A 12,486-nucleotide genomic window follows, 5' to 3' on the forward strand; every position below is an offset into this window, starting at 1 on the left:
TTAAAGCTCATGGTAGAAGAATCTGACATTTTAGACTCAGCAACTTTCTATAGATTGAGAGACAAGGTAGCTAAACTCAGTCTCTTAATGAATTGGAGCCTGCTCTTTCTGTTCAACTGAATCTGCCTTTAGGCAGAGAATCCAATATAATTTTTTCTCCATCACTCAAACTGAAGAGCTGAAAAAGCAAAACCTGAGCCAAGAGAGGCTCAGGTTTTGGATGGGGGAATCAGCACCACTCATTCTTTCTGTGTTAGGAAGAGCACACCATGAGAGGAGTCATGTTCTCCCAAGAGTGGGCCCCAAAGTAGAAGGGTAGAAATAGAGTAGAGTAAGGGTAGAAATAGAACAGAGTTTTAGTGGATAAATATGTCTTGAGTGAGACTTTTAGAGACAACTGGTATAGGTAGGAGAGAAGATAGATGGTGATTTACAGATAGAAGAGACAGTAAGAACAACGGTACCCATATGGAAGAGCTTTTAGATGGAAAGAGGGAAATGATGGCAGTCTTGGGACAGAAGCAGGTAGACACTGTCTGTCTGTCCCTCTAGCTGCCTAATACTTTTCCTAACCATCTGCCCACCTATCTATTTGTGATGTTTCTGTATATATGTGCATGCATATTTATCCTGGAAGTGGAAAGAAAAGGATTTTTGAGAACCAGAATTGTTCCACCAGGAAGAATATGTTCATATATTTTATCTCCAGTACTAAGTTTTCCATAGAGGTTTTAGGAAGCAGTTTAGTCTTCTTACCTGAGCAAGTATCCCAGGGACAAATGCTCAGACTGAAGGCAGAGTTTTCTAAATTCAATATAGAAGAGACTTTAGGCCCCAAATCACACTCTGCCAGCTCTGATTCCAGTCATAGCAAGCAAAGCCCTCCCATTTCTACAGATAAAAGACTGCATAAAACCCAGAAAGAACTGCTTCAAACCCCAGATCCAGGCGAGACAAAACCCAGACAGAGGGTTTTGTCCCTACCCTCCATGGAAGTGATTGGTCCTTCTATCACGAATAATCCCGTGAGAAGGAAAGTGTCCTTCCTTTTCTCAATTTCTAGAGTTTCAGTCTTGGCTTCATGTACGTCTTTGACATCGTACTGCTGTATGTATATTTTGAGGTCAGAGAAAGGCTACCTTTTTTGCTTCCTAAAGAATTAGATATGAAGCACAGAAAGATACTGCATGATCTCACTTACATCTTGAAATTTTAAAAGTTGGTCACATAGAGAGAAGTTGAGAGAAGGTGTTTACAAATAGGGGCATGAAGAAAAGGAGTGATTAGAGGGTACACAATTTAGGTATGTAGCAAAATCAGCTGTTGTGTCAGATTGTAGAGAACTATAACTGTAAAATAGGTATCATATATTGTGATCTTTTAAAAGAGTTGATTTCAAACTTATTTGGAAGAGACAAAAAATAAGTATATTGGGTGATGGACTTGCTAGTGAACATTATTTATTCATTTCATAATGTAACACTAACATATTACTTTGTACTCCATAAATATATAAGATGTAATCATTATTTTTCAGTTTAACATGAAACTAAACAGCTATATGTGTTTTTATGCACTATGAAATTCAATGATTTTAGAGTCTTTCAGTAGCGATTTAGAGTCTTGCATTGATTGAGTTAGTGATTAAGGAGTGGTAGAGACAGTTGTGCCTGTTTTTCAATGTACAAAATTGGACAGGAATGGAAATCAGTACTTTTTATAGAGTGGATCCTAGTTTTCATAAACACTGTGAAACTGGAACACAGTAGTGTGTGATGGTACAACTTGTGACCAGATAAATTAAGATTGATGTCCTGGATTTCCAGCTAGCTGTTGTAATTACCAAGAGATATCATCTATAAAATGTAAATGCTTAAGTATCCTCTTGACTATACTTTCTCAATGATGTTGAGGATTATAAGAAATTCTGCCTTTCTCTACCTCCCTACCTCTGCCTGTGTCTGTGTCTCTATCTATATAAACAGATACATATATATATGCATATATATATGCACATACATGTGTATAAATATCTATGTATAGTTAACTGTCCATCTGTCATTTACTAGATAAAAAGTTTATTTTCACACTGCCAGACTTCACCAAATATTTACTGGATCAAACTGTAGTGGGTCTCAAACTTTCTGAGCCCCATAAGCTTTGAGACAATCAGAAGTTCATACACCAGTGTATCGCTCTGTGAGCTGTAACATTACACACATAAGACTTTACAAAAGGTCAAGTTATCTGCGTGGGGTTTGCTGAGAGTGTAGCACTGCAGTTGAGAGCAACTAGGGATGTTATTCTAGAAATGTACCTTACCTAGCCCTATTTCTATACACTTGAGTGTCATCTGTTCCTGGACTTCTCAGTTTCCCTGCCTGTAAAAAAATTATGGGGAAAAATGTGGGAAAATTATCCTGACAGGCTAAGCACCAAGTGTATGAAAAGAGACTTGAGCTGGGCATCAGCAAACTAAAGTTATAGTTTCTTTGAACAAAACTTACCTAAGATTGAGCTTACTGGAGTAGGACATTGGCCTGGTTACCTGTTATGTGCCAGGTATGGTATAACTACTGAAACTACTGAGTAAGGCATGATTATTGCCCCTCTTGTGGCTTATAACCTAGCAGTTAAAAATCACTCTTGTGTAGTCCCTTACAGGTTGCAGATCCAACCCTAATGTGATGAGACTCTATAAACTAAGTGAATAGGGAATCAAGTCCACTAACTATGCAAAGTATCCTTCATTTTTCCCAAGTGTTAGGGATCATCTGAAATTTTTTTCACTCTTTGAGCTGTTCTCCACTAGGAACTGCCTATTTTAATGTTCTCATTATCATCATTCCATGGCAGATAGTTCATGGAAATCTTATATGAATTTAAGGAATGCAAACACAACGAAATAACAAAATCTCAATGAGACAGCCATATAATTCCTTACTGAATGCTCAGTAACAACAAAAGATGTGAAAGAACTGAGATGTGTGGGCTGAACTATATAAAAGGTTTTTGTCAAAAGGGAGCCATAATTTGTGCTGGCCTTGCAAGGACCTATAAATTTTACTTACATCTAAGAGTGGCCCATCTTGCCATCTTGTAAACACATAGGAATTTGAATGAGCCTGGTATTTATGGTGATGGTAAAGAGTTCCATTTCATATTGTCTATAATGTATCAAAGAGAGAAAGAGCACAATATTTTGCACATCATATTGACTTACTCTCAGTTGATGAGCATTTTTATATGCATATTCCTAGGAGCACAGAATCTCTCTCTTCTTCATCTTTATGTTCTTTTTTTTTTTTTTTTTTGGTCATGGGGCTCGAACTCTGGGCCTGGACGCTGTCCCCAAGCTCTTTAGCTTAAGCTCAATACCAGCACTCTACCACTTGAGCTACAGTGCCACTTCTGGTTTTCTGGAGGTTTTATTGGAGATAAGAGTCTCACGGACTTTCCTGCCTGGGCTGGTTTTGAACCATGATCCTCAAATCTCAGCCTCCTGAGTAGCTAGGATTACAGGAGTGAGCTACCGGTGCCTGGAATCATCTTTATGTTCTTCAGAGGTCCTTCAGTGTGAGAGTTGTTGAAATATCTAATTTTGAAGTAAATAATTGCTCTAAGTGTAACTAGATACATTATAGAATTTAAGGAAAACAGAAGACATTCTTTACTAAAGGACTTACCCCAAAAGGAGAAAGTGATGGCCACTGAAAATGGATTCATACTCAGCTCCAAAACCGCAGTTGATTAATCACCTACTTGGTCAAGAAGGCACCATGAGAACTATAGCATTAGTCACATTCTTGCATTTTTACTTAGGTTAATTGGATGCTTACTTGGGTGTGTAATCACTGTATTGGAATGGTCCAGGGGGGAAGGACAATGCCTACATTCATGTTCACACATGGCTCTTAAGACTTATGTTTTTCTCCTTCAATGTTTTGCAGCTCTACAGCTCCATGGACTTTGGAAGACGGTGGCAACTCATGCATGAGCGCATCACACCCAATAGGTTTTACTGGTAAGATCCATTTGCACACTAATCTCCTTGACAAAGGTCTAAGTTACAAACATGTATGAAAATATACACAAGGAACATATTCATATGTTCAAATTGATTATGGTATGCTGTACACAAGGGAGAAGTAGTTCCTTTTAAGCAACTAAATTACAGTTTAACAAAATGATTACCAGAAAGCTAGAATATTTTGTCCAGAGCAGAACAGGGAGAGATCAAGGGGACAAGGAAAAATGCATGGAGAGAGGAAGGGTGGGAGATTAAAGTCATAGTATTCAATGTACCTACATGGAAATGGAACTTGGTAACTTGAGGGGTTGGATGGCAGTGGAGCTGATAGGGCACTATAACAGAAATGGTGACATTAACCAAGAAGGATTGTGCACATAAACTGACAGAGTGAATTGAAACCCTCTTGTATAACTACTTAAAGATAACAAAAATAAATTAAATAATAGAAAAAAATTATCAGAAAGAAGAATATCCTAGAAAATAACAGATACCTCAGTACTTGAAGGGAACTGTGTTCTAACTGCTGCCCAAAGTGCAGTTCAAGGATCCACCTTAGCATCACTTGGGAATTTTCTAGAAATGCATAATCTCAGATCACATTGGGATTCGTGGATGTATTTATTAATTTATCATAATGCCTTGATAATTCCATGCATGGGAGAGTTCGAAAGACACGAGCTAGAGAAAGCTCATGAACAGATTCTCTTTTTAAAAATTAAGTTTTTTATTGTGAAAATATTGTACAAAGGGGCTACAATTACATGAGCAAGGTAATGAGTACATTTCTTATCCAGCATTGTTGCCTCCTCCTTTGTTTTTTCCCTACCATCACTTCCCTCCCACCTCCTCAGCTACACCCCCCCACCCTCCCACTCTGCCTAAATTGTAAAGTTTGTTTTTTGACCCAGCATTTTGTACATTTCATTGTGTCAATATGTATCCGTATTTAAACAATTTGTTTTTTCCTTTCCCCTCCCCAAATTATACCAACATCAAATACAGTGAAAACAGGGGTTATACTGTGGGGGAGGGGCATACAAAGCAACAAAAAAATCACATGGTACCTTATAAATACATTAGAAACAAAAACAAGGAAGAAAAAAGCACTTGTGTCCCTATCTTGGAGTTCATTTCGCTTAACATCATCTTATTCGACCTTTTCTGCTTGACTCAGACATATGCTAGTTATTGCAAATAAGGAAAACCATGGGACCTATGTTTCTTTGGGCCTGGCTTACTTCACTTAATATAATTTTTTCCAAGTCTTTCTATTTCCTAACAAATGGGGCAATGTCATTCTTTCTGATGGAGGCATAGAATTCCATTGTGTATATATACCACATTTTCTTGATCCATTCATCTACTGAGGGGCATCTGGGTTGGTTCCATATCTTAGCTATGGTAAATAATGCTGCAATAAACATAGTTGTGCTGGTAGCTTTAGTATGGTCTTGTTTGTGATCATCTGGGTAAATGCCCAAAAGTGGGATTGCTGGGTCATAAGGGAGCTCTATGTGGAGTCTTTTGAGGAACCTCCATACTGCTTTCCAAAGTGGTTAACAAGTTTACACTCCCACCAACAATGCAGTAGGGTTCCCTTCTGCCCACATCCCCTCCAGCATCTGTAGTCATTAGAGTTCTTGATTATAGCCATTCTAACTGGAGTGAGGTGATATCTCAATGTTGTTTTAATTTGCATTTCTTTTATGGCTAGAGAGGTTGTGCATTTCTTCATGTGTCTATTGGCCATTCTTATTTTCTTTTCAGAGAAGTTTCTCTTTAAGTCTTTAGCCCACTTATTTATTGGGCAGCTGTTTCTTTGAGGATTTGTGGTTGGGGGCTTTACTTTTTTTTTAGTTCCAGGTGTATTTTAGTTATGAGACCCTTGTCCGTTTTATGGCTAGTGAAGATCTTCTTCCAATCCATGTGTTCTCTTAACTACATACATACTTTTAACTACATACATACTTTAACTACATACTTTCTTTTTTTGAAAAATGTACATTTTATGAGCCTATTTTATAAAGCAGTGTTTCCTAAAATGTAGTGTGCAGAAAGAATTGTTCCAAAAGTCACTTTTTTTCAGAGTGGTTTGTGTGGTCAAATAAACTGAGCTCATGATTATTAAGTTCTACATTCCTGGAGATTAATGATTCTTTTCAGAAAACTAGGGGAGCTCAGAGGGAAGAAATGTGACTCACCCAGAATCACCTATACCCCAAATTATTTTTCATGCCTGATCCTTTCCTTACACTACACCTGGTAAATTCTTCATAACTATATCTATAGTACATTTTAAAAATACTTTTTCTAAGATGCGATCTAAGTTTTAATTAAAAAAAAACTAGATCTTCCTCCTAATCAGTACATTTTTTGTTATTATTTGATATCTCTTTTCTCATTCACACTGTTTTATTGTGGCCTTGATTGTAACAAATTCAGCATATGTTTGCCTTATTCACTTATCTGTCATAATATGAAAATGATGCTGGTATATATCTTGCTTTCATTCCAGCAGAGTTGATAGGTGATAAATAAATAAATATGAGAAAGTATACACTAAAGTATAGAATAGTCTTACATGTATGCTTAATTAAAAATCTATAGTATTTGAAAGTAATATCTATTCATATCTCTTTTTAAATATCATATTTCAATTTCCTTAAACACTCACGTGATAGCCATTTATGCTTTGCACTACTTAGGAGTATTGTGTGTATGGAGGGTGGTACATTTACCTTTACCTTGTACACTTACATATGCACTCTAACATCTGTGCAAGTAGTACCTTCCTAGAGTCACCTCTGAATCTATAAAACTCTGTCAAGAATTAAAGATAAATGACTAAGCATACTCTGAAAACCAGCTCCCTCACATAGTTCAGATAGATGGGGCTATGGCTCTTGAGTCGCCACCTGCTCTATTCTCTTCCAGCCCAGGTGTTTCATCCACAACTCTTCCTTTTTTCAATACAAAAAGGTTTAATTTTGTTGGTTTTATTTAAAATTATATTGACATGTCTAACAAGCACAATAAAAAACCCAGAAATGAATAATAGTTTCAGACATGAAGGAAATAAAATCAATTGTCATTGCTTTTAGATGATTATAAGTGATATATGGAAACTTCTCTTTTTTAATATATTTTTATTGTAAAGATACTTGACAAATGGGTTACAGTTTCATGAGTAAGGGAATGAGTACATTTCCTGTCTAGCATTGTTACCCCCTCCTTTGTTTTTCCCCTACCATCCCTTCCCTCCTCCCCTCCCCAACTCTTCCCTCCCCAGGGCCTGAAGGTTTAAAGCTCATTTTCAAGATAGTGTCATTCTTACAATGGGTCAACTTGTATCCTTATTTCAGCATTTTCTTATTTCCCCTCCCCTCACCAAATTAGAAAAATGTATATACAAAATGCAGGGCATTGGAATCAAAGTGAAAACAAGTGTTATACCACGGGGAAAGAACATACAAAAGAAACAAAAAAAATCTTACAGTACATTATAAATACTTTAAAAACAACAGCAATAAAAATAAAAATTCTTGTGTCCCTATCTTGGGGTTCATTACACTTAGCATCATCTTGTATGATCATACGTACATAGCTTTTGACCTTTTCTGCTTGTCCTAGACATATACTACTTATTGAAAATAAGGGAAACCATGGGACCTATGTTTCTTTGGGCCTGGTTTACTTCACTTAATATAATTTTTCCAAATCTTTCTATTTCCTAACAAATGGGTTGGTATTATTCTTTCAGATGGAGGCATAGAATTCATATATATATGTGTGTATATATATATATATATAATATTACATTTTCTTGATCTATTCATCTACTGAGGGGCATCTGGGTTGGTTCCATATCTTAGACATGGTGAATAAGGCTGCGATAAACATAGTTGTGCTGGTAGCTTTAGTGTGGCCTTGTTTGTGATCGTTTGGGTAAGTGCCCAAAAATGAGATTTCTGGGTCATAGGGGAGCTTTATGTGGAGTCTTTTGAGGAACCTCCGTACTGCTTTCCAAAGTGGTTGAACAAGTTTACACTCGCACCAACAATGCAGTAGCGTTCCCCTCCAGCATCTGTTGTTATTAGATTTCTTGATTATAGCCATTCTAACTGGGGTGAGGTAGAATCTCACAACTCTTGTTTCCCATTATTTGGTTTGTCTTTGGAACTGTTAGGTTTTTCCATAGACTAAGGCACACAAAAAAATTCTTGTTTCTCTGATATTCCAGCTGTGTAACCACAACATTTGCTTAGCTGAGACGGACCAATTTCTCAGTATGTCATTGCTCAGGACTCCCTCCAAAAAGATAATTCAAAAGAGTCCTCTGCTGTCAAGATAGCAAGGCACTTGGCCAATGAGAAAGTCAAGTTGATGGTGAAGGAAAGCACAGTAGACCACCTGAGCCGTGTCATCATTTCTGAAGGAAATTAACTAAAATGGATGAAACAGCCTTTTCCTATCTTTTGCAAAAAGCACGATGAGAATGCTCCAGCTTCTGGCTCCCTCCACCTCCTCCTTTTGTTTAACAGAAAGAGCAAATCCCTGGGTCCTGATCATTGTATTTTGTCTCTCCTACACTCTGCTTCTTTCATGCATGCCTCCATGGGGAAATATAAAAGTTACTGCCCATGCCAGCTAGCCAAGTGGTAGCTGAACATTTCATTTTTGTAATTATCACTTCTCTGTTTCTGAGACGTAATTGCTGTGATTATTCTTTTAAGTGTCATAGAAGTCACAGAGGAAGAGCCCATTTTGTACATTCTGTTTTTGTTCCAAAGACAAAATCTAAGGTTGTCTGAAAATCTTAACCATTTATGTGGAGACAAGGTTTGTATGCGTGAGGAGTACATTTTGTATCCTCTTGAGAAAATTCAAAGTATGCATTTATCTGGATGTAGATACAACCTTGGTCTTGGTGAACTTGTCCATTTTAGGAAAAAAAAAACATGGTATGTATATGTGTGTGTGTGTGTGTGTGTGTGCGTGTGTGTGTGCGTGTGTGTGTGCGTGTATGTATGTGTGTGAGAGAGAGAGAGAGAGAGAGAAAGAGAGAGAGAGAGAGAGAGAGAGAGAGAGAGCACATCAGTACTAGAGCTTGAAGTCAGGGCCTAGACACTATCCTTTAGCTTTTTCAGTCAAAGCTGGCACTCTACCACTTGAGTCACAGCTCCACTTCTGACTTTTTGTTGTTTAATTGGAAATAAGAATCTCATGGACTTTTCCTGCCCAGGCTGATTTCCAAACATGGTCCTCAAATTTTCTAGTTTCTAGGAATATAGATGTAAGCTGCAGGAACCCAGCATGTTTTTGTTTTCTTTTAGTTGCATAAAGTTTTTGAAGGGGTCAGATATAATCAAGATTAAGTGGACATTATGTAGTTTTATTCTCCCACTTCATACATTTAATTTGTAAACTGTAAGTCTTTAGGCAATCTACTTAAATAATGCAAGTATTGTATGCATTTTGTGTCTATTGGCTGTCCTTAAGAGAATGACCCATAAATAATTTATTTTGCTGGGGCAAAACAACAAGGCTGGGTACCTATGGGTCTCTGATAACACGTGAGTCCTGCCAAGAATCCGCCAACTATACCAACCTTACTATCGTCTACTCTTACAAGGAATGAGGAAACATTCTAAAACCCTATCTTTAGGAAATGTGTTGCAGAGAATTGAGAATTGAAGTCTCTGCTGTACTTACAGTTGACCTGTGCACTGCTGATTACTGGAGATGGCGTTCCGTAATTCCTGGCAACTTGTTGTTGAGGCTGAATGGGATCTGAAGTTCTATTACCAAACCTGAAAGCCAGCCATACTAAGTGAAACTCATTTAGTATGGTGAAGTTTCCTTGTCTTGTTCTATTTTATTTTATCTTATATTTTGATCATAAAATTGCATTTTCTAAGAAGACCATTGATTGTGAACATGCACATGTGTATACACATATTCATTTAAGGCATTAGAATCTTCTTTTCTGCCAAAGACACTAACTATGACCAGGTAGCAGCTGTGGGTGTAGGGAAAAGGAGCAGGAGGTGAAAACAGGAAATGATTACCTTGAGGTAATGTGGCTGGAGGGAATGAATGCTCTTGCCCTTTTTACTGAACTGGAGGTCTGTAGATCTCAATGGTTCTGGAATAGAGCCTTCATTTTCCTTCAAAATGTTCAAGCCAGGACCTCATTTTTTACTCTAGATTATAGTTTCTGAATAACCAACTGTCAAATCATCCTTGGTCTATTAATGCATTATCCATGGCAGAGAATAAGTTAAGGAAAAGGAAAATGGCTTGAGATTACTTCCTGAAAAATCAAGATCTTTTCAAACAAAGTTAATGTTATAGTTGAGTTTCCAAAGCTGCCACTAAATGTGCATCCATAATTTTACAAACATAGTCATTTATAATTGCAAGTAATGGGATTTAGGCATCGACCTAATATAAGGGATCCGATTTAGAGGCCTTTTGCAAACCAGGGTATGCCACAAATACTATTTAATTCGACTCTCCCTTACATATTTTAAATGGTGCAGCAATTTAAAAATACATTACATTCAAAATAATATATGCAAGGTCAGGAGGGGAGATAATGAAAGCTCAGCTTAGAAGCAGAGATCAGTTTTTACTTTGCTGATGGGGATTACCCATGCTTGTAAGACTAGTCTAATCCTGGCTGGACAATAGCTGAGCAAAATGCTATATTCAGATGCTTCATGCATGGTAGTTAACCTGTGCCATTGTAGAATGCTTAACTCTTGGGATGAATTGAAGATCTGCTGGATTCATGTGATTATGCGAATGCAATTTCTGTGATGTAGAGGAAATAAGGAGGCACACTTACTGACTTGTACTGTGAAGAAAAGGGGTCCTATTTGAACCCTCCCTTAGAAAAGCTGAAAATACTGGTATGTGTTAAACATGGAACTCAAAGACAGCCAAATCCCCTCATCTCATTCAGTGCTGCAAAAATTCCAAGATCCACATGGAAGTGCCATCTCCTCCTTTTTCCCTTGCTTTGAAAACCAGCAGACACACGTCAGCTTTCTATTTCTTTGTGACACTGAGTTGATTATTCAGAGTTCAGGAGAAATACTCACTCTGTTTAGAGACAGTAGAAAGCACCCATACTTAACCTTCCAAGGGGAACAAATAGGATCGTTTTCTCAGTGATTGAGGCTTGGCCCATATCATTTGTTCTATGAGGGCAGACAGGGAAGTCTCTACATTAGAGCAGTGATGTTGACCACTGTGTTCTTTCTGGAATCGTGAGCAGTAGCATTTCCAGTGCTTTCAAACTACCTGCAGAAGTGAGCATAATGATTTTTCTTTGTTGTTTTGTTTTAATTAGTAAAGTTTTTTATTGTGAAAATACCATTCAGAGGGGTTACAATTACGTGGGCAAGGTAATGAGTACATTTCTTATCAAGCATTGTTGCCTTCTCCTTAGTTTCCCCTTCCCATCCCTGCCTTCCCAGCTCCCCCCACCCCCTCTCCTGCCAACGTTGTAAAGTTTGTTTTTTGACATAATGACTTGTACATCTCATGGTTGCAATGGCTCCACCTGTATCCCTATTTAAACAATTTGTTTTTTCCCTTCCCCTCCACAAATTATACCAACTTCAAATACAGTGAAAACAGGGGCTATACCGTGGGGGACGGACATACAAAGCAACAACAACAACAAAAATCATATAAATATGTTAGAAACAATAGCAGGAAAGAAAAACCATTTGAGTCCTTATCTTGGGGTTCATCCACTTATCTTGCTTAGCAGTCTCCTGAGTAGGGAATGTAAGAATTGCAGGATGAAGAAGAGGCTTAAGAGGAACTGAGAAGCCCAAGGATAAACATCATAAACAGAAGGCTTGGATGCTGCTTCAAATGCAGGTTGAAGGCAGGAGGAACTACCCTTCATCCCACTATGGAAATCTGTGGGTGTTCTATACCAGCTTGGTCTAGGGCTATGCTTTAATTTGTTCATGTAGCCCTCACAAAATGCTACAGATCAGAAGGTTTAAACAATGTACATGTATCCCTGCAGTGTTCCTAAAAACTGGGCATCTGAGATCAAAATGCCAAAAGAGCTGTATTTTTTTTTGGTGGGGGCTTTTTTTCCAGATTGTAGAAGACCACCTTCTTCCTGTGTGCTGACAGAGTAGTGAGCAAGGGCAAGCTCACTGGTACCTCGTAACCCTGTGCTCAATGCCCTGTCCTAGTCAAAACCTAATAATCTCTCAAAGTGTCACCTGTGAATTCTGTCACGTCTTAGGGGAAGCTTCAGGAATATTTATTTGGAGACCATAACAATCCAGTCCATAACAAGATGTAAAACAGCAAGTGAATTGGGAAGGAATGTCAATTTTCTGGAGAAACAAGCATCAGGGAGCATCTTGGGGCAGGAAGAGCTACAGTGTGAGGGAGAAGATGGAGATGGACAGGCAATA

The 12,486-nt window shown here is 37.9% G+C and overlaps 1 protein-coding gene across 1 annotated transcript in view; it reads left to right on the forward strand.

The window, feature by feature from the left end:
- The window catches only part of Sorcs3 (sortilin-related VPS10 domain containing receptor 3), a 576,321-nt gene that overhangs the window by 358,663 nt on the left and 205,172 nt on the right, over positions 1-12,486 (forward strand). The window contains exon 6 of the mRNA XM_013017600.1: positions 3,951-4,024. Within this exon, the coding sequence (XP_012873054.1) occupies positions 3,951-4,024 (74 nt within the window). The remainder of the gene's footprint in view (positions 1-3,950; positions 4,025-12,486) is intronic.

The sequence above is a fragment of the Dipodomys ordii genome, unplaced genomic scaffold (genome assembly GCF_000151885.1).
Source record: "Dipodomys ordii isolate 6190 unplaced genomic scaffold, Dord_2.0 Scaffold36, whole genome shotgun sequence".
NCBI lineage: Eukaryota > Metazoa > Chordata > Mammalia > Rodentia > Heteromyidae > Dipodomys > Dipodomys ordii.